A 25,909-nucleotide genomic window follows, 5' to 3' on the forward strand; every position below is an offset into this window, starting at 1 on the left:
CCTGGACTGCCTCTTGAGTGCTCCTGATGCCACTGGGGCTCTGAAGCCACTTCTGCTTTCCCTTAGCAAGAAGCTGCTGAGACCTACTGCTAGAATTTCTTACTTTAGGAGCAGGAGGGCAAGCAGTTGTTAGAGAGAAACATTGTGTTACTCAGTACCTGTTTTTCACCTCAGCATCACTTACTTATTCCCTTTCTGCACTTGAGATTTTAATGAATGTTAATAATAAGGAAGAAATGAAAATAACCCTTTCATGACCTCTATTAAAAGACAAAATTATGCAAATACTTAGAAAATAAGCACCTTATTCACAAATTGGAAAGAACATTCAAAAGTCAAGATAGTTGTGTTAAGATGGTGGTACTATACATGCCTCTTGTCTGGTTTTCTGAAATAAGTATAAAGAACGTACTGCAGACAGAATGTGTGATATGAATCTACTTGTGTGAAAAACAGATATACATGTATCATAATGCATGGGAACCCTCATTTAAGAGTTCACAAGAAACAGGAAAGGATTTAGAGGTTGGGGCGCAAGAGGGAGTGGTTCACCCTTCTATTCCTGTTCCTGTTACAATTTTGTACGTCTTAAAAATAACAAAAAACCCAAAACATCAAAAACTAAAGATAGGCTTTAAGACAGAAAGAAAAGATGCCATCATCTAAGCAAGTGCTGGAAGTTTGGGTTATATCAAACAGCAAGCAACTAAGGCAATCTAAGACTGGCCAGTTATCTTGCTGGACTGTGTTTTAGACATTAGCTATTGAGAAAGATATAGCCAGAAGCAGCCGCATTGCACAGGGAGATCAGCTCGGTGCTTTGTGTCCACCTAGAGGGGTGGGATAGGGAGGGTAGGAGGGAGACGCAAGAGGGAAGGGATAATGTATACATATAGCTGGTTCACTTTGTTATAAAGCAGAAACGAACACAACATTGTAAAGCAATTATACTCCAATAAAGATGTTGAAAAAAAAAGAAAAAGATACAGCCTTATGCTGCTACAGCAGACCCCCATTGGGATCTGGTGGGTGAGGTAGTAAGTAGTGCTGGACTCCAGTGAGGGTGAGACTGGGCCTCCAAAAGGTTCTTCTAACTAACTAGTTTCCTCATCGTTAAATATTAATTTTAAATGTATGTTTATTTACTGCTTGAGATCCAGAACCATACTTCTTTTAATAATTAGATTTGGAAACAAGTTCTAGTATCCCAGAACACCTAGAAAACAGTAAATACAGTAGTACTTCCTAGAAGAGAACAACCACCTTAACTCGTTTCCACAACCACTTTTGTTTCATAAATGGATATAGGAAGAAATGCTGACATGATTAGCTGGTGTGGTTTGGCCTGATAATGGCCCCTAAAATGTGTTCATGACCTAATAAATCCCTAGAACCTGGCAAACGGAGACTTTACAGGTGTTTTTAGGTTGTGGACCTTGAGATGGACAGATTATTCTGGATTATCTGGGTGGAGCCTTAAAAGAAAGAAGGCAGAAGGGTCAGTGAGAGAGGGATTTGTCCAAAGAAAATGCAGGAAAGATGAGGCATGAGAAGAATTCAGTGCTGTCACTGGCTCTCAAGACAGAGGGGGCCAGTTCAAGGACAAGAGAGCAGTCGGTCAGACAGCCAGCAAGGAAGGGGACTTCGGTTCTACAACTGCATGGAACTGGAGTCCACCAACAACATGCAAGAGCCTGGACGCAGATTCTCCTCCAGACCTGCAGGTAAGAGCCAGGGCAGGGCCTGGGAGACAACTTCACTTTAGCCTGGTGAAACTTGTGTTGGACTTCAGACCTACAGAACTGAGATGATAAGTTTGTATTTTAAGCTGCTGAGTTTGTGGTAATTTGTTACTGCAGTGATAGAAAACTAACAGGTAGTATAAGATGGAAGAATGAACCACACACAGTTGGACCCTTGAACAAACATGAATTTGAACTGCACAGGTCCACTTATATGGGGATTTTTTTCAATAAACACTACAGTACTATACAATCCACAGATGCCCAACCATGCATAACCAAGGGATGACTTTACTTAAAACCTATTTTTTTTGGAATATAGGTGAAAAACTCTTTGACATAAAGCATAACAATATTTTCTTGGATCAGTCCCCCAAGGCTAAAGAAATAAAAGCAAACGTAAGCAAATGGGACTGAGTTAAACTTAAAAGCTTTTGCACAGCAAATGAAAACCATCAACAAAACAAAAAGGCAGCCTATGGAATGGGAGAAAATATTTGCAAATGAGGCTGCCGACAAGGGGTTAATATCCAAAATATACAAACAGCTCATACAACTCAATCATAGAAAAAAACCAATCAAAAAATGGACATAAGACTTGAATAGATATTTTCCCAAAGAAGATATAGGGATGGCCAACAGGCACATGAAAAGATGCTCAACACTGCTAATTATTAGAAAAATGCAAATCAAACCCACAATGAAGTATCACGTCAAACTGGTCAGAATGGCTATTATCAAAAAGCCTACAATAACAAATGCTGGAGAGGATGTGGAGAAAAGGGAACCTTTGTATACTGCTGGTGGGAATGTAAATCAGTGCAGCCACTACAGAAAATGGTATGGCGGTTCCTCAAAAACTAAAAATAGAACTAACGTGATCCAGCAATCCCACTATCTGGAAAAAATGAAACCATTAATTTGAAAAGATACATGCACCCCAATGTTCACAGCATCATTACTTACAATAGCAAAGACATGGAAGCAACCTGAGTCCCCATCAAGAGATGACTGCATTAAGAAGATGTGGTGTACAGATGGAGAGATATACTATGTTCTTGGATTGGAAGAATCAATATTGTGAAAACGACTATACTACCCAAAGCAATCTACAGATTCAATGCAATCCCTATCAAATTACCAGTGGCATTTTTTACAGAACTAGAACAAAAAATCTTAAAATTTGTATGGAGACACAAAAGACCCCGAATAGCCAAAGCAGTCTTGAGGAAAAAAAACGGAGCTGGAGGAATCAGACTCCCTGACTTCAGACTATACTACAGAGCTACAGTAATCAAGACAATATGGTACTGGCACAAAAACAGAAATACAGATCAATGGAACAGGATAGAAAGCCCAGAAATAAACCCACGCTCCTATGGTCAACTAATTTATGACAAAGGAGGCAAGGATATACAATGGAGAAAAGACAGTCTCTTCAATAAGTGGTGCTAGGAAAACTGGACAGCCACATGTAAAAGAATGAAACTAGAACACTCCCTAACACCATACACAAAAATAAACTCAAAATGGATTAGAGACCTATATGTAAGACCAGACACTGTAAAACTCTTAGGAAGAACACTCTTTGACATAAATCACAGCAAGATCCTTTTTGACCCACCTCCTAGAGTAATGGAAATAAAAACAAAAATAACAAATGGGACCTAATGAAACTTAAAAGCTTTGGCAAAGCAAAGGAAACCATCAACAAGATGGAAAGACAATCCTCAGAATGGGAGAAAAGATTTGCAAACGAAGCAAACGGACAAAGGATTAATCTCCAAAGTATATAAACAGCTCATGCACCTCAATATTAAAAAAACAAACAACACAATCCAAAAATGGGCAGAAGACCTAAATAGACATTTCTCCAAAGAAGACATACAGATGGCCAAGAAGCACATGAAAAGCTGCTTAACATCATTTAATTATTAGAAATGCAAATCAAAACTACAATGAGGTAGAATGAGGTACCTCACAACAGGTAGAATGGCCATCATCAGAAAATCTACAGACAACAAATGCTGGAGAGGGTGTGGAGAAAAGGGAACCCTCTTGCACTGTTGATGGGAATGTAAATTGATACAGCCACTATAGAGAACCATATGGAGGTTCCTTAAAAAACTAAAAATAGAACTACCATATGACCCAGCAATCCCACTACTGGGCACATACCCAGAGAAAACCATAACTCAAAAAGACACGTGCACCCCAATGTTCACTGCAGCACTATTTAGAGTAGCCAGGTCATGGAAGCAACCTAAATGCCCATCGACAGACAAATGGATAAAGAAGATGTGGTACATATATACAATGGAATATTACTCGGCCATAAAAGGAATGAAATTGGGTCACTTGTAGAGACGTGGATGGATCTAGAGACTGTCATACAGAGTGAAGTAAGTCAGAGAAAAACAAATACCATATATTAACGCATATATGTGGAACCCAGAAAAATGGTCCAGATGAACCAGTTTGCAGAGACACAGATGTAGAGAACAAACGTACAGACACCAAGGAGGGAAAGTGGCAGGGGGTGGGTGGTGGTGGTGGTGTGACGAATTGGGAGGTTGGGATTGACATGTATATGTTCATGTGTATAAAACAGATAACTAATAAAAACCTGCTGTATAAAAAAATAAAATTCAAAAAAAAGATGTGTATATATATATATATATATATATGTAATGGAATATTACTCAGCTATAAAAAAGAATGAAATACTGCCATTTGCAACAATGTGGATGGATCTAGAGAGTACTATCCCTAGTGAAATAAGAAGGACAAATGCTATATGATATCACTTACATGTGGAATCTAAAAAATACCAATGAATGTATATACAAAACAGAAACAGGCTCACAGACATAGAAAACAAACTTGTGGTTAGTAAAAGGGGGAGGGGGAGGGACAAATTAGGGATATGAGATTAACAGATACTAACTACTACTATATGGAAAATAGATAAGCAGTGAGGATTTACTGTATGGCATAGTGAATTATACCCATGATCTTGTAATAACCTATAATGGAATATAATTTGTAAAAATACAGAATCACTATGCTATACACTTGAAACTAACAATATTGTAAAGCAGCTATATATCAATTAAAAGACTAAATCAGAAATACCAGAAATACACTAGACTGGCAATTTCTGAAGTATGAGGTATAGAATCCTGGAAACTAGCTTGGGAAAGAGTTGCCAAAGTACCTTTTCTGGAAACAGGCTTCCTGCACTCACCCACATTCACGCCTCCATCCCTCGGCCAGTCTGGTGGGTCCACCTCCCTTTCTCACCGCAGGCTTCAGGGCTGAGCTGTGTGCCACAGCAGGCATTGTCTTTCCCACCAGGGTTTCTCTTTCTTGGCTAGCTGGGAAATGGTCCTAGTATTCCATGCCATCTAAGCTTAGAGGTCTTTTCTTGATCCTGTATTTTAACCTTCCCTGTCTCTGGAAATCTTTCCTTGAAGAAGTCATCTTTGAAAGCCACGGAATCTTTGGGCTGGGATAGATGAAACAATAATTAGGATTTCCTTGTGAAAAAAGGGAGGCAGGTGAAAAATTGATTTTGGTGGGAAAATCTAAAATAACATTAGAGGCTTTTAACAAAGACTATTAGCATTTAAAAGAAATTGGTGAAGCTAATCTGATACTCTCTGTATTTTATTATCTCCAAGCCTTAGTTCTACCTATAAATGAAACACATTTTCCCAATATTAAATATTTATTTCTTTACATATACAAAAATATTTTACCAGGAGTATGCAATCTCACAGATTGGACATTTCAGTAACTTTCATTTTGGACAACATATGGAAATAATGTGAAAAGAAAAATTTATAGGGACAGTTTCTGAGAAATCAATACTTAATTGTACTGCAGGAAAATTTTATTTATACAAGGACAGCAATAATGTTTCTTTTATACAGGAACTAGTAATACAGTTACTTGGAAAGCAGTAGCAATTTTATTTTTAAACTTTTTCACCAGAAACTTACTTTGGCAGCTTGTTCAGCTTTGATTTTTTGGTTGCTAACAAGCATTTTGCCCTCCATTAAAAAACAAACAAAAACAAAAAGGTCTCTTCTACAATCATTTCAAAGACCAGAGGTTAAAAGAAGCATGCATCTGTGTTCAAAATAAATATATACCAAGAGAGATGGAAAAAAAGTCCCCCAAGGTCTTCACATCAGTTTCTCATCATGGGCTCTAACAGAGCTAACAACGTGGAAATTATAGCAGCTGCTGAACCCCAGGGCTCATTCTTCTACAGCAAAATCCAAGACACCACTTTCTTAAAAATCAATGTTACTGAAAAAACAGGAGTCAGCAGCTGTTTTTTAAAGTGGACACACAGCCAAAGGAAATATTTATCTTGTATTTCAGTTACAGATGGAGATCAGCTATTCCTCAAATCAGGTTTTACTGAAAAGACTGAAGGCATCTCTCAGTCGGACCATGTTTACCAGAACAAGGTTTATGTCTCCAAAGTAAGGTTACTCATACCATTGCCTGCCTCTCCTATTTAAGAGTAAGATGAGAACCACACATTTTAACTGGTAATGACTTCTGGGTTAGTAATACATAGCAGAGGAGTTTCCCTCTTCCTCCAAGCTCCCAGGCCACCTTGACTGATGTGAGGAAGGTCAAATTTCAGACACGGCTTGTCATATTTGTATGTTTCTACCCCTGGCATGCTATTGCTGAAGTGCAGTAAAGACATCTATCTCCAACTTTTAAAATAAGACCTTTTGGCTTCTACTCTGTGGTAGTGACAATACCTTGTTCAATGGGACTCAAGACAAGTCCCATTGTCTTGAGTTGCAAGACACTGCAAGCATTGAGGCATTTAATCTGCTAAGTTGTAAATGGCATTTACATTACCTGTAGATGTGTTCATTCAGTTTGTGCCAGAGATTAGAAACAGTAAAAGCTGGTAGGGGAAAAAAAAATTGTCACTTCTGACCGACTTTGGCATGTGGAGGCAAGTCAGATTTATCTTAGCACTACAGTATCAGCCAATGGCCCTGAAGCAAGTAGAGAACAAATCTAAAATGCATTCATGTTATGTTGGATTCAAGGTCCCCTAACTGGACCTAACTGAATGTGTTTCCCCTTTTAAAGAAACAGATGCCTTTTAAACTTACACTAAACAATAGGGCTGCAGTGATAAACTTCAGGCATAAGGTAGGGCAGCTTTAAGGGGCAAACATCAGAGTGTCTTTGGATGCTTACTTAAATTGTGGACTGCCTACTTAAATTTTGTTTGACTTGTGAGTGGTCAAGGTAGCAAGGATTTGCTAAAGGTTTGGACTTAGAGTAGGATTCTGAACTCAAGATCTCCTGACCAGGACCACTAAGAAAGCAGAACACATCCTCTTCCAGGCTGGAACTATCAATGCATCCTCAGAGCTGTTTTAAAACTGAAGGTAGAATTTCTGAATGGTGTGCACCAATCACTATGTTACCTCCAAAAGAGGTACATTTTAAAAGAACTAAAAGATAAGCAACCTCAGGGTAAGTGAATAAACAGATAAAGTAGCTTAATAAGGATTTTCCAATTTAGCATTTATCACATCAGTTATAAATTACTTCTTGTAATTTAAGGTGAAGACAAATATTAAGTTAGCCTTATTTAAAAAGTGTAATATTAAAACTAAAGGGAGATATAAATTTTATCAACAGTCAACATGGTCAGGAGTCAGAATTAGGATCTCAACCAGTAGAAGAAGTACACCAGCTCTATTTTTATCAAAAGAGAGACTATTTTAAAGAAAGCAGTACAGTGTATTGCAGAAGTAGTGCAAACCGTGCTTTTAAATTCTTACCTTAGAAATGAGATATCATTCCTTCACTTTCTAGTGCTTTTAAGGACTCATTTTTGATTCTGTGCATTAAATCATTCCAGGAACACACAAAGTAACATGACAAATTATGGGAAATATTAAAAATGAATAAAACTTGAAGCTAACAAAAATGCAGTTAAAAAATAATCTTACCTTAAAAAAAATCATATAATTGTTATCTTCCGCAGATACACAATGTATACGTAAAAACTCATGAATTATTAGTCGACTGTATTCTTAAAAGTCTGTGAATAATATTAACTTGTACTATATACAATAATCCTATTATTTAAAATTCTGAATTTCTCCCAAGAACTCCAAATCTATTACAGATGTTATTACATGAATTCTCACAACAAATCCAATGAAACAAGAGGAGGGCAGGTACCATAATCTCTTAAGCCTGAACCGTATCACAAACTCATTTGAAGGTTTAAATAAGTATTTCCCAAGAGGCTTCCATCTAGGACTCTGTCCTTTTTCCCGAAGGAAACTAAGTTATAATAACTTTCTGAGCTTAATTCCAAATATATTTTTCAGAAAGGGGATTAGTATCTGCCTCAAGGTAAAGCCACAGCCTATGAAAACAATGTGAAAAAAGTTTCATAATGTCTAAGAATTGGGAGTAATTAAAAATGTAAAAGCACTAGTTATAATTACATGGGTGAACAGATTTAATTTTACTATTCATGTATCTTGGGAGAATTTTTACATATTATACACATAGCTGTGTGTGTGTGTGTATATATATATATATAATATATATATTATATATGGTGACTCAAACTTTTAAAAAATGACCTGCTATCTATATACATAAAACTTCAGGATTGCTTTTTCCATTTTTAGTATAAAGATTCATTACTATAAAATTATTGGCTCCCTAGCCTGTGATTTCTGGAAAACGGGGTGTTGTTTCAGAAGCCGTGTAAGTACAATGTTAAGTAGATCATTATTTTGACCAATTTTCAAAACTTTTATGTTCAGTGTTTACAAATTTAAAATAATTGTACCTAACTCCATGGCTATCCATCATAAAAATCAACCCCAATTACTGGATCATGACACTTACTGTTATCCATAAAAATAAGTACAAATTTAAGTGAATCTTTAAAGCAACGATCGTCCTCTACTGTCATTGGGATATTACGGTCAAAGCAGTTAGTATCTGGCCAGTCTATAATGCTACACTAACATATTTTATTGCTAATTTACATTATTTTCTAAATTTGTGTTAATATCCAATTTGCTCTTTTAAAGAAAACTTGTCCTTATAAGCTATTATATTAAATTTACTAGATTCTAGAATCTAGGGTTCAGGCTACTATTGCTGTACTGGGTTTATGATACGATTTCTACTTTAGAAAGCTATCTTCAGCAATGGTATGGTTAGACTTGGCAAAAGTAAACAAAGTTCTGATGTACTGGATAGTATTTTATTTGATACTATCCAAATATCAAACAGAAATTGAGACTGCATAATCGAGGCATGGCTGTAATAAAAGTTAAATTCTACTTGAGTGCATCACATATATTCTACTACTTACGGTTAAATGATTCGTCCAGGGACATCAACTCTATGGATATGGGGTATTTGTATATTTAAAAATAAAAAATATATATACTATTTAGCTGTATATAAACAGTCATGCCCTGAATGCTGAATGTGGATACTCACCTGTCTGCAAGGAATCCTCAGGTGCATTAGTGTACTGGCACATTGTTTCCCAAAAGCATTTGCACGTGCATGTATATTTTAACTATTACCAATTGTTCAACATCACTTTAAACTATTTTCTCATTAGTAAAGCTAATTATCTTAGACCTTTCCTACAAGAGAGGTTCACATTTCGTTGATCACAACTATACTCTCATTGCCTCGGGAGAATCCCAGAACCTCTGGGACTCCTTGCCCCAGCAGAGCTCTGCTGGTTCCTGCAGACCCAGATGGGACTTGAGTTTCAAGTTCAATGACTCTTTACTGAGATAAACGAACTTTTCTAAATTTATTCTCTTCAGCTCTGGTGTCTCGACTGAAATGAAATCAACTGCACTGTTCCATTTTATATTAGGAGGCATCTCATATTAACTAAGTAGTTAGTCATGAATACCATTTATAATAGAAATAATTCCTTTAAGTGTAGTCTGTTTTCTAAATAATGTGCATTTTATACCATATGATAAGGCTTAAGATATATATGATGTAAAAATCATCTCTGTTGTGTCAAGATGGGTAAAATATTTTGTGTATAAACTTCTTGAGCTGCTACAATGATTCCAAAGAGGCTCCACACAGCAGCATGAAGGCACACCGCAGAAGACAGCACATTTCCTGAGAATGTGGAAATAAAATTTCTCTTAAAGCTTACAGTGTGTTGAGACACTAAGTCATGGGACATCATCTCGACACTGTGCTTTGATTCATGTTGCTTTGAGAAGCCAAGAATTTGATGTAAATATATGTGGTTTAAAAGTTACCAAAGTTATTAAAAGGGTGTGATCCATTCTGCCACCAATTTCCTATCCTAGGACAAAGAACATGAATTTGTGTTCTGGATATGAAATGCTGGATGAAAAAAAACACCTGTGGATTTCCAATCTTAACCATACAGCAACTTGGGTGTTCGGTCTCATTGTGAAGAACAGTGTGTGCATGCTGCTTAATGCCATGTATTTTCTCTTCCCTCTGAGTCCTCCCGGCCGCATTCCGTGTGACAGCTTTGGTGAGGGGAAAACAAATTCAGCAGCCAGGTGTCTGGTGCCTAGCACCAGACAAAGATGACCACCAGTATTTAAGCACCTAACCCTTTAAGTGTGAATACTGTTTATGTGAAAAGCTAGCAGCAATATAAAATATGGCTAACTTAGTTTAATGATGACCTGCATCTCTGAATATGTTTTAGGAAGAATTTATACCATCTAAGAATCCTAAAAGAATACACTAACTGAGATTAATTTTGGAAATTTGTATATGTTAATGCATCTAAAGACGGAGAGCTGTTTTCCTAATCATTAAACAAAAAAGTACATTTCCTAACAGAAATGTAAAAAATATATATAATACATTATTTAATATATATTATATAATACATACAGTGTACATATTATATAATGTATATATTATATTGAGATAAAACAGCTGACAATTATTTCCAAATTTCATAAATTGTTCAATGGATTTGGTTCACAACATAACAAACCGAAAAAATACCCTAATGATCACATCACACTTCAAAAGCACACTGTTCACAAACCCCCCAATTGCAAACTTGGAGGCATTTTTCAGTGTCACAGAAATTTTCAGAGGTGTGATACATTTGCTGACCATATCCTAATAAAAAAACTGTATAAAGCAATAGGTTCATTTTTGTTAGTTAAACTTTTACATGTACAAATAAATCAACTTTCAGAGTCATTTTGCTGTAAGGTTTTGCAGGATAAGGCACTCTCTCAGCCGGCACGGCCTTGCTTGCTGTGTACATGTTAACGAAGCATCAGCCTGTCACTGCAACAAATGAGAGTGCAAAGTATTGCTCTTCATATTTTCACGAGAGAGAGAATGAAGAGAAAAAACTAATATAGCTGCGTAAATTAAAGTGGATAGCCATACATCTCTGTAATAATGAAACTATGTAGCATTGAGCAGACTTCTGATGTCAGTATTGGATGGTAGTAGACTAGCTGTAGCACTGACATTAAAATTCTGCTTCTGTAAGAAATTATACATATTAGGAAAGAAGGCCAATAAACCATTATTTTCTCCTAATAAGAGTAGCTGACCCTTCACTAAATACTGAACTAAATGACAGCTTTACAAAACTATTTCAAGTATTCATTATCACAGTGAAAATATGAGACCAATGTTAGAGTGAATGATTTGAAAATTCCTTTGATGAAAAAGGGTACTAAATCAAAACATATACAAAATGCTTCAACGCATTTCTTTATGTGATATGAATAGAAAGATTATTCATAAAAAGTTAGAAAAATTAAGATAAATTATATATTAGTACACCTTCCCAACCACATTTTCTATAAAAATCCAGAATAGTGTACTGGTACTTCAATCTACACAATAAAAATGCCTGGACTTGGCAGATATCTTCTATCTGTGCATGTATTTTCTCAGTAGAAGGTTTATTTGTTGCAGTCACTTTTTGAAAGTTTTATTTTAATTGTGAACCTTATTGAATCATCAGTAAACCCAGCTGATTGGGACCCACTGTGGCTCCATTCTCAGTTTCTCTATGGCAGTTTGTAGTTTCTCAAAGGCTTTGTCTAGATTGTCATTTACAATGATCAGATCAAAATAGTGGTTGTATGCTCTTTGAATCCGTGCACTTTCATCCACTGTTTTCTTCAAGTCAGAGTCCTGTCAAAGAGTTTTAAAAGGAAAAGTTTACATAATGTATATTTAATTGCTCAAAACCAACTCAAAGTGAATAAGTAGGTTGGATATTTGTTTGTTGTGATTCTGATACTAATCCTCAAAGTCTAATCTATATAGATTGTTAAAAAAGACATTACCATCTGTTCATATCCTAGTCTTTCCAGCTGGCACTCATGTTTGAATTTATGAGTATTCTGTATCTTCTGTTTCACTGATACTAAGGTAAGATTCCTGATTAAAAGACTGCTGACAATATCTTGGGGTGAAACCCAAAGTAATAAAAGAATTCTTGTAGGTGACTGGTCTCTAGCCCAACTGCATCACCCTTTTCAAAACATTTTTATCGTATGGATTCTGTAACTCATGGAACCCAATCTGCAGCGGCTGTTAAGCTCAAAGCCAAATTTGCTGCCTTTCTCTAAGAAAAAGAATCTCAGAAATGTATTTTGAAGGCCGCCTGTCCATGCTCCCCACCCCCAACAACACACACACACTTTTATCTATCTTTTTAGCTAGTACTGTTCGTATTTCATAAAGTATTTCTAGTCATTTTGGAACAATGTGGGGGAATAAATAAGTAATGGGTTTTGCATGAGCAAGTAAAGCTTTTCATTAAATTGCAAGTGTTATGAAATTTCATAATGCTTCTACATGTTCTTCAAATACTGAGTTCCTATTAAACCGTCTACTATATTTCATAATTTGTGGCTATAAAAATGAATAAGAGAGAATGGGCTCCTACCCTCCAGTGGAGGAGACAAATAAAGGGCAAATAAACAAAAACCTGCAAGTTGTAACAAGTACTATGAACGAAACCAACCAGGAACAAAGAATTTTAAGAGATCTACTTTAGACAGAGTGCTTACAAATACTCTACAAATGAAGAAATGATATTTAAACTGAGTAAATGACATTTAAACTGAGAACTATAGTGGGAGAAAGACCATTCCAGGCAGAGGAAATAGGAATGTAAAGTTCAGGAGGAAAATGACCCAGATGTGTTTAAGATACTGAAAGACCAAGATGGAGGGAGGCTTAGGGAGGGTGGGTAGTAAGTTGAGATAGCCCAGGCTAGGTCATGGAGGACCTAGATGCAATGGAAAGACATCTCTGGATTATGATGGTGGCAGAGGAGATGGAAATGACACCAGACTAGAAATATATTTTGGTGATAAAATCATCAGGATTAACTGATGGGCTGGATATGAAAAGTGAGGAATACGAATGAATCAAAAATAGCTCGAGGGGCTTCCCTGGTGGCGCAGTGGTTGAGAGTCCGCCTGCCGATGATGCAGGGGGACACAGGTTTGTGCCCCGGTCCGGGAAGATCCCACATGCCGTGGAGTGGCTAGGCCCGTGAGCCATGGCCGCTGGGCCTGCGCGTCCGGAGCCTGTGCTCCGCAACGGGAGAGGCCACAACAGTGAGAGGCCTGCATATGGCAAAAAAAAAAAAAAAAATAGCTCGAGTTTCTAGCTTGAATAAATGGGTGGTTGCAGAAGATGCAGAGTTGAGGGGGTGGGAGTGTGAAAAACACGATATTGGTGAGAGGAAACAAAACATTCTACTTTGTTTGTACATGTTAAGTTTAACACGTCTGTGAGACATCCAAGTGCAGACGTAACGTTAAGTAGGTAATGGTTATATAAGTTGGAGCTCTGAGGTCTGGGTTATCTACATATAAATTAGGAATCATCAGCATAACAACGATATGTAAGTTAGTGGATTTGGTGAAAACACCTAAAGGAAAGTATATAGAGAGAAATGGGTTCCCAACTAAGCCTGAGGGATACTAGTACTATAGTTAATATTTTCACTAAGATTTCGAAATCAATTTGAAACAACTATCTTTTATTATAGATGTATAAACAGGCCACAATTCAACTTGTAAACAAATCTTACCTAATACAGTCATTAGCAATTTGTCTTGTTAAAAAAAAAAAAGTTCTTTTTTGAGAATAACAATCCTGTAACAATAATGGAGTATACCATATAGATGGAAAAATGAATTAAAAAATCTCTATGTATGGCTCTAGAATGATCTCCAGAATATATTAGTAAGTGAAAAATGCAGGCAGACTACTGTATGTAGTAAGTTACCTTTTATGTAAGAAATGAGGGAGGGAGGATACACATACATATTTGCTTATATTAAAAAAAAATTGTAAAAATGACTATGTGGGTAGGAGGTAACAGAGTAGAGAGGATAGGGAAAGGCTAGACTTTTGTTTGTTTGTTTTTTGCGGTATGAGGGCCTCCCACTGCTGTGGCCTCTCCCGTTGCGGAGCACAGGCTCCGGATGCGCAGGCTCAGTGGCCATGGCTCACGGGCCCAGCCGTTCCGCGGCATGTGGGATCTTCCCGGACCGGGGCACGAACCCGTGTCCCCTGCACCGGCAGGCGGACTTTCAACCACTGCGCCACAAACAGGGAAGCCCCTGTTTGTTTGTTTTTAAGATTTACTTTGAAACTATGAAAATGTATAGAATTATATTACAACAAAATCAAATTCAAATAAAAATAAAAAGAGCAATACCTAAAAAGCAAAAGCAAAATGAAACAAATCTGTGTTTCAAGTTGATGCCTTAACCACAGAAAAGAATTATTTTAGCGACTTTAAAATAATATTCAAGGGATATATCATAAGAACAATTTTTTTAAAAAAGTTTAAGTCTGAAACTTAAAACTTTTCAATAATCATACTGTTAATGTTAATATTGTTACTCAGAAATTATATATATAGTATGTGCTTAGTTTACACATGTAAAGTCAGAAACTACGTTAATGTCATCAGGAACCAAGACTTTCAGCATAGGAGGAAAAAAAGATAAACATAGTCCAGGAAGTAAAAATGTAAAATGTGAGTTGGAACTATCCAACTGAATTAATGATGTATATTTTCCAAAAGGGGAAAATATATTTCCTTCATCTGGCCACTGAGAAGACCTAGAAACAATGACAAACTAAGTTGAATGCACACCTTTAGCTTCTATATTATCTCTAAATACCATTTCCCACTAAAAGGAACCAGGGCTTTTGGAAGGCTGGTTCCAGATCTGGGCCAAGAAATGTGTAAGGATAACCTGGAGCAGCTCGTCATACCAGGAAGCACATCAAAGTTTATGGGGTTGTGTTAAAAAGACTAAGACAAGATGAATAGGCTCTTCTTAGCTGAAGACAGGACAATTTAAACATCAGAGAGTAATAGCTGACCTAAGTACACAGAGTATTCCAAGTGACTTTAAAACACAGCGATTTGATTTGACTGTATATACTTAGTGGGATGAACCCTAAGGATAAAGGAGAAAGAGACAGTTCACAGTAATCACACCTGGTAGTATTTGTACACTTATTTTCAGACTGTTGTATGTGTACTGTGAGATGAATCAAATGAGCAATTATGTGCTATATTCTAACACTCCCGGTGTTTTTGAGAACTGGGATACTCAGCCTGGGAGAATGGAGTTATATATATGAAAGAGGTTAAATAAAACCCTGTAATCCTGAATTTGATTGGGAAGTATCAATATATATTCATGATTTAGTTTCCTTCAAACATACAAACAGAAAAGCACATAACCAAACTAGTTCTGTCTACCTAAAAGGTGCATTTAGCTAGAAACAATGATCAATCTTGGGACAATGTGCACCCCTAGTATTACGGTCCTAAAATACCATTTACTCTAAAAGGAACCAGAGCTTCTTGGAGAAGTAACTGATTCCTGGCCTGGAATAGAAAACGTACAAGATGAGCCTGGAGCATTTGTCATATAGCAAGGAAGCTATCTCAGACGATTAGGCTCATGAAATAGGTCTCAAGGGCCAACTTAAATAAGCCCCTGTTGGTCAAAGATGGGGCGATTTGAACATCAATAAGAATAATAATTGCAAAAGAGTAATAAAACACATCAAGTAGGTTTAAATGCATGTGCTCATGATGAAACTAAAAAAACCACAAACCTTATTTGGTCACCTGTCGCCTCTGGAGACTGTTACTGAACAAACCCATTATTCTGAAAACTGACCCTTAAAGGGGAAGTATCAAGCATTATGTTCTGACTTTCCTATATATACTCTACTTCAGAGTCATCAACTAGTTGATAAGGAAAAGTTATTATTTAGAACAATTCTAGTTTATAAATGCAGAACAAATGACAAACTTGGAATAACACCACTTCACAATTCCTAAAAAATTAACGGAGCCAGGCAAAGATCAATAAAAATTGCTAAAATCATTAGGTGAAGAGCTACTGAGGAACTTTACAGATCAGGCCCCACTTTTTCTATGACCCAGTTTTTTTAAACAACTAAGTTAGAAGGTTAAAAGAGAGGGGAGGGAGGCAGTGAAGATTTACAGATTAAAACAGTCTAAAGGGAGAGGTCTGCTTCCAGCTAATATGCAATCACAGATATCAGACTAACCTTCCTGCCTGACAACTAAGACAGACCAAATGTATGGAACACTTTTTAAGACACTGTACATCAGGTAATGGAAGACAGGGATTCCAGAGAGACAGGAAGCAAATGAGATGAGCCCTACGATTACCCCAGGTTACTGGCTTGAAAGAGTTTCCAAGCTGCAACACAGTGAGGTGGAGCCCAGGAGGACACTACTGGACTCTAAGTTGGGACAGAGCTGAGAGCCCAGGGAGAACAAAGTAGCAGGAGTTTGCAGGACAGAATACTGGATAGAATAGCAGTATGGAGAGAGAACTCTGGAGATTTGTAAAGGTCCCCCTCCAGCATTCAGCTGAATACCAATCTGTGCACGTTACCACTACCCAGGGTCGCCAAAGAACCACCAGAAAGGATGAGAGGTATTCTTTCTGAGCCAGAAATAGTACCCACGCCCACCAGGCAGAACAGGAAACCTCATGTCACATGGGCCATCTGGGAGAGTGCTCAAATGGGTCTTGCCTCAGTAGTGAAGAATAATTGCCCCTAGAATGAGAACTGCTCTGGTTCTACCTAACAAATTTTTAAAGCAAGATCTGAAAGGAACAAACTGTTTCCACATTACTGCATCCCAGGACAAAGCTCACAATGTCTGGTATCCAATAAAAAATTACCAGGATTGCAAAGAAGCAAGAAAATAAGACCCATGAGGAGCAAAGTCATTCAGTCAAAACCAATCCAGAAGTGATGCAAACGTTAGAATTCGTTGACAGTGATATAAAAACATTGATAACTATATTTCAAATATTCATAAAGTTCAGTAGACACATGGAGCAACCTGCAAAAGAACAAAGAGGATTAAAACTACCTGATCTCAAGGCTTATCACCTATAGTGTGGAAGAGGTAGAAGAAGGAGGGAGGGACTCTGAAGGGGCACAAGGAAACTTATGAAGACGAGGGACATGCCTGTTATCTTGACTGCAGTAGCTTCATGCGTGTATACATATGCCCAAGCTTATCAAGTTGTATACTTTCAACGTGTACAGTTTATTGTATATCAATTATACCTCAAGCTGGGGGAAAAAAAGAGATTTAGAAGACATCAGGTAAATGCAACATGTTAATCTTGCTTGGATCCTGATTTGAACAAACTGTCAAAAAAAAAAGATAAATACTGAGGAAATTCAAATACAGACTGTATATTGATGATATTGAGAAAAAGTTGCTCTCCCTAATGTTTGATATGCTAATGGTGTTATGGTTATGTCCAAAAAGTCTATCTTTTAGAGATAAATACTAAAGTACTTATGGTTGATATGATATCAAAGATTTACTTCAAAATAATTCATGGTAAGGGAGGAAGTGAAGAGAGGTCTAAGTGAAACAAAAATGGCCATGTGTTATTGAAGCTAAGTGATGGGTACTTGGGAGTTCATTTCTTCCCTCTTTTGTACATATTTAAAATTTTCCGTAACATGAGAAGAGAGAGGAAGAACAAGAGAAAAAAGACATGTAACAACTAAAAGTCAGAACACCTAACTCTACCAATAGTAAACCTTGTGATGAACATACTTGTTATTGGTCTTCGGGACCAGTTTCCACATTAGTAAAATGAGGGAGTTAGATTAATATGCACTTTTTAACATTGGTCCATTTCATTTACGTAGGGGGGGTAAACTTGTTTTAAGATAGAGTGAACAATGGTTTCTAAGTAAAAGCAATACGGTTCCAAATCCTAACTACATCTAGGGAACAAATTTTTATTCTCCAATACCTTATACAGTGTGTTTATTTCATAAATATGGATAGAATTAAACATGCCCAAAAGAAAAAGGAAAAATTTTAGGAGGAAAATAGTATTGTTAGCCTGAAAAGAACTGCTTACCGTCAAAAGCTTAGTAGTGATACCAGCATCCACTACAGCCTTGTGCATGGCACGTAAGGTCTCTAGTTCGGGAGCAGCAATAAACACAACATAGGGCATGAACTCGGATGTCCTCAGCACTTTCAGGGCCTGTGTAGAAGAACAATTACAAACCAATTTATACAGGATTAGAATTTGAATTATGTTACCCTTTAGTTTATACTAAATAATCAAAGTCCATCTGCCCTCTTCCTCAAGATAAAGGACATAATTTAATACTTGCTATCTGCCCCCCCTCCCTTCTATCCTTTTGATTCCATACAGTACTTTCCTAAAATGGTGATCCATTAAATTTTGTTCTGACCTCAATCTCACTACTTTCTGGTACCCTTGAACCAAGGAAAGTATTAAACTTAATGATCCCCAAATCATCAAGAATGATGTAAATGCTTTCCATGTTAATTGTAGAATTCTGTTAATATTGAAAAAGCAGAAGTAATTTCAGTGTCCATTAATTGGAGTGGTTATATAAATAAATATATATCTGCACTATGAAATACCATGCAGCAATTACAAAGAACAAAAAAATCTCTACAGTACCTAACATGAAGAGATCTTCAAGAAATACTGTTTAATGAAAAAAGGTTAAAGAATCTGTATAAAATTTTTCCATTTATGTATAAGAGAAACAACAACAAAAATAGAAAACCCACTGGGTTGAGTGTAGAATGGTGAGAAGGGGTCAATAAGGGAGACATGGAATGAGAATGAAATGAATGGTGAGTGGGTGGGTGTGTGCTGGGTGGAAGGGGTGTGACTTTAATTTTTATTCCTCATGTTTCAGCCTTGTTCAAATTTTAAATTTAACATTTCCTAACACATGCATTTATATATTACTTAAGCATGTAAATAAATACTAAACTTCTATCAAGCTTCTATAGCTATCCATGCCTCTGTTGGCTAACAGATCAGAGATTTATTTAACTAGTTGTTGACGCATAATAAGGTTCCCTATTGTCACAAGTAATAGAGGGAAAGAGCCACCCTCATAATCTGAAGAAGAAACAAAAACTCCACAGGAAATAAAACTTAAAAAATATCTTTGGAATCATGCAGCTTACTTGTGGGTTGACATCCAAGATGCAAGTTCGTCCAGTTTGGACAACTTCAAGAATAGAGTCAATCTTGGTTCCATAGAGATTTCCTTCATATTCCCCATGTTCCAAATATTTTCCAGCTTTAATATCTGCTTCCATCTCAGATCGTGACACAAATTTATATGCCTGGCCATCTTTTTCATCTTCCCTTGGTTTCCGTGAAGTAACTAAATAAAATAGCGTTGAGAATTTGTACAGAGACAGTGCAGGGTATTAAAAAACAAACTAAAAGGCACAGGGTAGCCTAAGTCTTTTCCATTTAGTGCAGGGGTTGGCAAACTATGGCCTATGACCAAACCTGGCCTGCTTCCTATTTTTGTAAATAAAGTTTTATGGACCACAGCCATGTTCATTCATTTTATGGCCTATGGTTTCATTCGTTTTACAATGGCGGAATAGTTGTGACACAGACTAGATGGCCTGCAAAGCCTAAAATATTTACTATACGTGGCCCTTGAATAAAATTGTTTGCAGACCCCTGATTAGTAATGTTTTAAGAGGTAGTCTCCAATATACAATTTATATCCAAAAAATGTGCTTTATAAAGTCAGTTTGAAACTCAAAATATATTTATTTACCTAGAAGCAGAGCCCTAAAGTTAAATTCTTAACTATGGTGAGAGCTAATAAGTGTGAGGTATATTGCAAGTGAACATCTTTTCCAGCTGACCAGCACTCCCCTTCTCCTTAAGGAATATCAATTACAGCCTTTCTTCACACTTCTTTGAACATTTCCTAATTAAGTGTCCAACAGATGAGCAAAATTCTATTCTTAGTTGGTATTATCAATTTTCTGAAGTGTAGTTTTACCCATAAATTATCTATCCTTTATCTTGCCCCAGCACCAAACTTTTCTTCTAGCTTCCTTCTAATTAACATTCCCAAATGCTAATTGTTTGGTGTTGCACCTCGGTGGATCTAGCCGCCTGGATGTTATTATGGTCTAGTAACTTTCTCTACTCTGACCTGAAGTATTCTGAGAGAATGAGAAGAGACCAAGTCAAAAACTTAAAACATCCTTTTGTCAGGTATTTTAGAGACATACAACTCCTTTGCAACTTGGCTGTGCTAGGAATGGACGATTATCACTTTTTCAACTGTTGCAAAGGTGCAGAGTTAGGTATTCTCTGCCAACTTGCTAGCACTCCCTAGGAAGAAAAGTAATTTGTGTATGTGTGTGTGTTATTTTCAAGTTTAGCAACTTAATCTGAGTTTGCCTAGATCAGATATAAAACAGTATTCTACTTCTATTAATCAAGTACTTATACATGCAGAATATCTGCCAAAATCATTAACCACACGCAATTAAAGTTACAAAGTAACCAGATGAAAAACTGACAGAATTTTGACTATTTGAAATAAGCACAACACATCAAGAAAACTTTTATAAGAAAAAAACTTTAAGTTCAAGCTCAATAATAAGGGTCTAATTCATAAATAAGATTATTATGTACAAGAGGATTCCCTTTTTCCCCTGCTGTTTTCTGGCTCATTCCAGACCACTGTGGAGAGATTTATAAAGTCACTTAAAGAGCTTCAAGATGCTATGATGGCTTTTCATATTCAAAAATGTGTGATCTCTAAGGTTTCTGGGATTATTCACCAAAGGTGGTATGATAAAACTCCTAAGGCAATTTTAAACTCCCCAAATACATACATACTAGGACTTGGCTTAATATCCGTAAAGATAATTTTAGAAGAGTACGACTTTTGGGGAGGCACTACAGTGAAACCATTTATGGAAACGTGCTGCTTGAAATAAATATGTACAGGCACACACACTGCCCCCCCAACACTACCTCCAACATGTGGAGGGAATCTCAAATTCTTGGTGAAATGTTTTTAGTTTACAAGCGAATTTTAATGACAATACCATTCTCTAGTGAAGACTCAAAAAAGAAATCTACATTGGCACATAATTAAGCCCCTTTCCATTTCTAGAACAGAGAAATTAGAACAGGGTGGATTGACTACAGCCGATTCCTTAGGCTTATATGCTAAGCAACTAAGTAATGCGATTGCTTAGAATTTAAGTTCTGTGATTGACAGGCAAAATTCTAATCTTTAGTAGCTCTTCAAATAGTTAGGAAATAATCAACAAAGTAACATTTTATTTAACTATCCCAAGATGTATTAAAGGGAAAACATGATTCATAAGGTAGCTTGTCCACCTGGATTAATAATTTTTTATATTTTATTTTAGGACCATTTCACAATATAAAGAGAAAACTAAGTCAATTTAATCCAACACCAGCATTTACGTCCTTCCCTATGAGACTTCCCCAACCAGCCCACCAATGTGTGGCACAAGACTGTGTATCAAAAATTAGGCAAACTTGTTACATTTCATCAGTATTATTTTTGTGTGTGTTGATTCTGAGGCTTAAAACAAACAAACTAAACACTACATAAACATGAATGATTTAAGGAAAAGTAAACCACCACCCACATTATATGAAGAAGTGATACTTGACAATGTATGGATATACATAAATCTTTTATATATAAAAATTCAGACTTGAATCTTTACTAAAAATAAGTCTTGAAAGGTAAAATAGTACATCTTCTGGAAATTAATTTGGCATGAAGAAATCAAGAAGTTGAAATAAATATATGTAATAGTTCTATATTTATAAATCTCTCTATACATCCTTTGGTCTAATAATTTTACATCTGAGATTTATGTATACACATTTTATCATCTCTTTATTTATAACAAAAAAGCCACCCAAACCATATAAGTGGGTGATAACAGTAAAGCATGGTGTACTTATATGCTGGAATATTAAGAAGCTAACACAATTAACTTTTTTAGTGTTTTTAATCAGGATAAAATATACATAACATAAAATTTATCATTTTAACCATTATTAAGTGCACAATTCAGTGGCATTAAGTACAGTAACACTGTTGTGCAACCATCACCATTATTCATCTCCGGAACCTTTTTATCATCCTATAGAAAATAAAAAATTACACTCACTGCTTAATATTCTCAGAGATACAGAAGAGATAGCGCCCACAAACAGATGATGCTGTGGGAAAAAACAGGAAACAGAAAATAATCCTAAAATGAAAAATGTGACTACTTATGATAAAACATTGATGAGATAGAAGGCAAAGAACTCAAGGTAATCTTTTAAAGAGTAGAATAAAAAGAGAAAGGGTTGGACAACATGATTTAAAAAAGTAAGAGACTGAGGAGATGAATCCAGGATGTTCAACATCCAGCTAATAGAAATTCTAGAAAAGGTGAATAGAGAAAACAGGGAGAAATCATCCAAGAAATAGTAATTCCCCAGAATTGAATGACATGCATCTCTAGTCTGAAAAGCTCACTAATCATCATCACAATAAATATAAATAGACGCGCACAAAGGCACATAATTATTCAATTATAAAGTAATGAAAACCAACGAAATAAAACGACTGAAGGAAACATCAGGTCATGTATGAGAGGACAAAAATTAGAATGACATTAGACTTCTTAACAAAACTGGGTTAAAGAGTAACACCTTTTGGGTTTTACAATCTAGACTTTCTATTCTCAGATAATCAATCAAATAGGAGACAAAAAAATACACAACTTCAAATACAAAGATGCAGAAATTACATCCCATACAGCATTTTTTTGGTCAAGTTACAAGGCATGTGCCGTAGCAAAACAAGGCAATAAACCAAGAAAGAAAAAGAATGGGACCCAGGAACAATAGCTTCAACCCAGGACAGCAACAAAGGGGAACATCCCTATGTGAACGTGTGGCAGCCAGAGTGGAGAGTGTGTAGCCCTCACTGAAGCAGGAAGGCTGAGGGTTGTGGGACAGAGGTCTCCAAGAAAAAAGCATGACTTACTAAATAAGAGGTTCTTTGGTTTAATACAAAACTATACGCATGAACACATAAGACAAGGTAAAGAGGGGAAGAAAAAAACGAACTCTAGAAATTGCTGGGTTGGGGGAGAGGAAGAGGCTGTTCAAGAAAGTGAAACTGAATTAACTGAAACTAGAGCTATCTTTATGCTGGGAGGATACTCAGGAAGTCAGGAGGTAAGGCCTACACTGGACAGAACAAGAAATAGCAGAATGAAGACATTATTAAGAAATATGGAAGACTAACAAAATAAATAGCAGAAAGATTGAAAAGTGACTGTTTCTGGTAAGTAGGCCAGAGGTGGGTAGAGGAAAATGGAGTTATTTTTCATTACATATTTTTAAGAACTACTTGATTAAAATATGCTACATGTATTAATTTGATAAAAATTAAAAATAAAATACTTTAAAATACTTTGATCACAGTGAGATTTTTATTTTGTTAACTACTTAACTATGATTTGTCTGATTTAGTGATTTACAGTGCCTACAACGGAACTCAAAGTCTTACCCTGAAGGGATTACAAACAGCACATGAGGACAATGACAGCGTTGTTGCCCCAATACACCCCTAAACATGTTAGCAATAAGATTACTCAATGAGAACTAAATGTCAAAGCATACCGGATGAAAGCAGAGAAACTCTAAAACTCATCCAAAAGAGATGGAGTGATGTTAGGCTAAGATTTGACATGGAAAGCTTAAAGGCATTAAAATACCTACAGAAATTCTGTGTTAATCAAAAGGGGGTTTGGTCAGCAATGGAAGCACAGAAAGGGGACTTAATAAAGGCAACATTGACTTGTGTTCAGGGGAGAGCGCATGTAAGTTCCCACAAGTAAAGGCTCATATATCTCCAAAATGAATGCTATCACTGCCTTATTATAAGGACTAATACACCTTTGTATTTAACTCCTTGCTCTAACTCCATTCTCATCAAGCATGCTTCTGACATTATTTAACTTTCCTTGTAAATGTGCAAATAGAGAAAGAACACAAAAATCATAAAATGAGTGTCTGGTTCATCTAATGGTTATATTTCCCATCAGTATTATTGTATTTTGTATATAAATAAATGTGACCTCCATTAATGCTGCCTGCTCTGGAAGAGGAATCTCTCTTGATGTGCTATCAAAAATCAGGTTTAGGACCTTACAGGACTGAAAGTGACAAGCCAGATCACGAGTGTCAGAGGATCCAGCAGGTTTCCCCTGCTGGATGAAAATGGGTGAAAATACAACTTTTCAGATACACATCAACTGTACAAGAAAATGCAAGGTTAATGCTGATTTTGCCACAACCCTTAACACTTGCATTTAACGAACACTTCTGGATTGAAGAGTTTGGAGAAGCGATTGCCACCAGACAGCCAGCTGACAGGGCCCACAATGCTATTTCAAGACAGCTGTAGAGTCGCCAAGTTTTCCAGTATCATCTCCTTGTTCATTTTCATTGGCATAATTAGAAATTACTTGGGAATAAAATAATAATCATTTGCCCCACCCCCACTCCTTTCCAATTAAATAGTAAAGGAAATGGAAAACTTACATGGCACTGTGGTTCCAAATCTAGTGGGATTCAACACTATGAACCTGTTTTTCAAGCTTCTTCGTCCCACACCTTGAGCTCCTATCAATACTAATGTCTTTCTCTGGAAGGGAGGCATTTTGGCTACCTCCTCATATATCTGGATTTCATGACGATCAAATTCTAAAAGTAAGGAAATGGGAAAACATCATATTCAGTTATCTTTTATTTTTTATTATTTTAAAATTAATTAATTTTTGGCTGCGTTTGATCTTCGTTGCTGTGCGCAGGCTTTCTCTAGTTGAGGCGAGCGGGGACTACTCTTTGTTGCGCTGCACGGGCTTCTCACTGTCGTGTCCTCTTCTGTTGCGGAGCACGGTCTCTAGGTGTGCGGGTTTCAGTAGTTGTGGCACGTGGGCTCAGTAGTTGTGACTCGCGGGCTCTAGAGCACAGGCTCAGTAGTTGTGGCACACGGGCTTAGTTGCTTCACAGCATGTGGGACCTTCCTGGACCAAGGCTCGAACCCGTGTCCCCTGCATTGGCAGGCGGATTCTTAACCACTGCGCCACATGGGAAGTCCCTCAGTTATCTTTTATATGGGTGAAAAACCTCTGCTATTCTGTTCAGTAATGGCTTAGCTGTCTTGATAGTTAAGTGTCACTTTAATTGTACTGACTTAGTACAGATTTTTAAAAATAAATTTGGTAAAGTACAATAAATTATTTTGTACCCTGATTTAAACACCTGCTTTTATTCATTTGCCTTAAAAAATTGTCTAACAAAACTAGAAAAATACCCTTACTTTATCCTTATCAGATAATCTATCCCTTAAAACCTGTTTCTTATTAATTCATCAGTAGAAATAATTACTTAATATAATCAAATTGCAAATTAGTTTATGTAATCTATTCCACTAAAAAGTGAGTATCACGTATGGAGGATAGCACTACACTTAGAGTGGCTGCTTAAATAAGTTTCATAGAATGAGTATCCCCTTCCAATGATATAAATGAATAAATACTGTGTGGTGAACTCTGCAAATATTAGTTTGATTAATAAAATGCATACAGACAACATACTAACATTTAAATATTAAGATTCTAAATTTATGTATAA

The 25,909-nt window shown here is 36.5% G+C and overlaps 2 protein-coding genes across 2 annotated transcripts in view; one reads left to right on the forward strand and one right to left on the reverse strand.

Annotated features, from left to right (window-relative positions):
• GSDME (gasdermin E) overlaps positions 1-25,909 on the forward strand; it is a 142,542-nt gene that overhangs the window by 111,563 nt on the left and 5,070 nt on the right. Inside the window, exon 11 of the mRNA XM_089917603.1 lies at positions 1-25,909. This exon is cut by the window's right edge and continues 5,070 nt beyond it. The gene's annotated coding sequence lies outside the window, so the exon portion shown is untranslated.
• The window catches only part of PALS2 (protein associated with LIN7 2, MAGUK p55 family member), a 112,023-nt gene continuing 86,536 nt past the window's right edge, over positions 423-25,909 (reverse strand). The window contains exons 9-12 of the mRNA XM_022585029.3: positions 24,815-24,976; positions 19,363-19,565; positions 18,263-18,391; positions 423-11,966 (exon numbers count right to left, since the gene is read on the reverse strand). Of these exons, the coding sequence (XP_022440737.1) occupies positions 11,790-11,966; positions 18,263-18,391; positions 19,363-19,565; positions 24,815-24,976 (671 nt within the window). The 3' untranslated portion in view covers positions 423-11,789. The remainder of the gene's footprint in view (positions 11,967-18,262; positions 18,392-19,362; positions 19,566-24,814; positions 24,977-25,909) is intronic.

Source organism: Delphinapterus leucas, chromosome 9 (genome assembly GCF_059928025.1).
Source record: "Delphinapterus leucas isolate spDelLeu-1000000601 "Yukka" chromosome 9, BTC_Dleu_Yukka2, whole genome shotgun sequence".
In the NCBI taxonomy this organism is placed as follows: domain Eukaryota; kingdom Metazoa; phylum Chordata; class Mammalia; order Artiodactyla; family Monodontidae; genus Delphinapterus; species Delphinapterus leucas.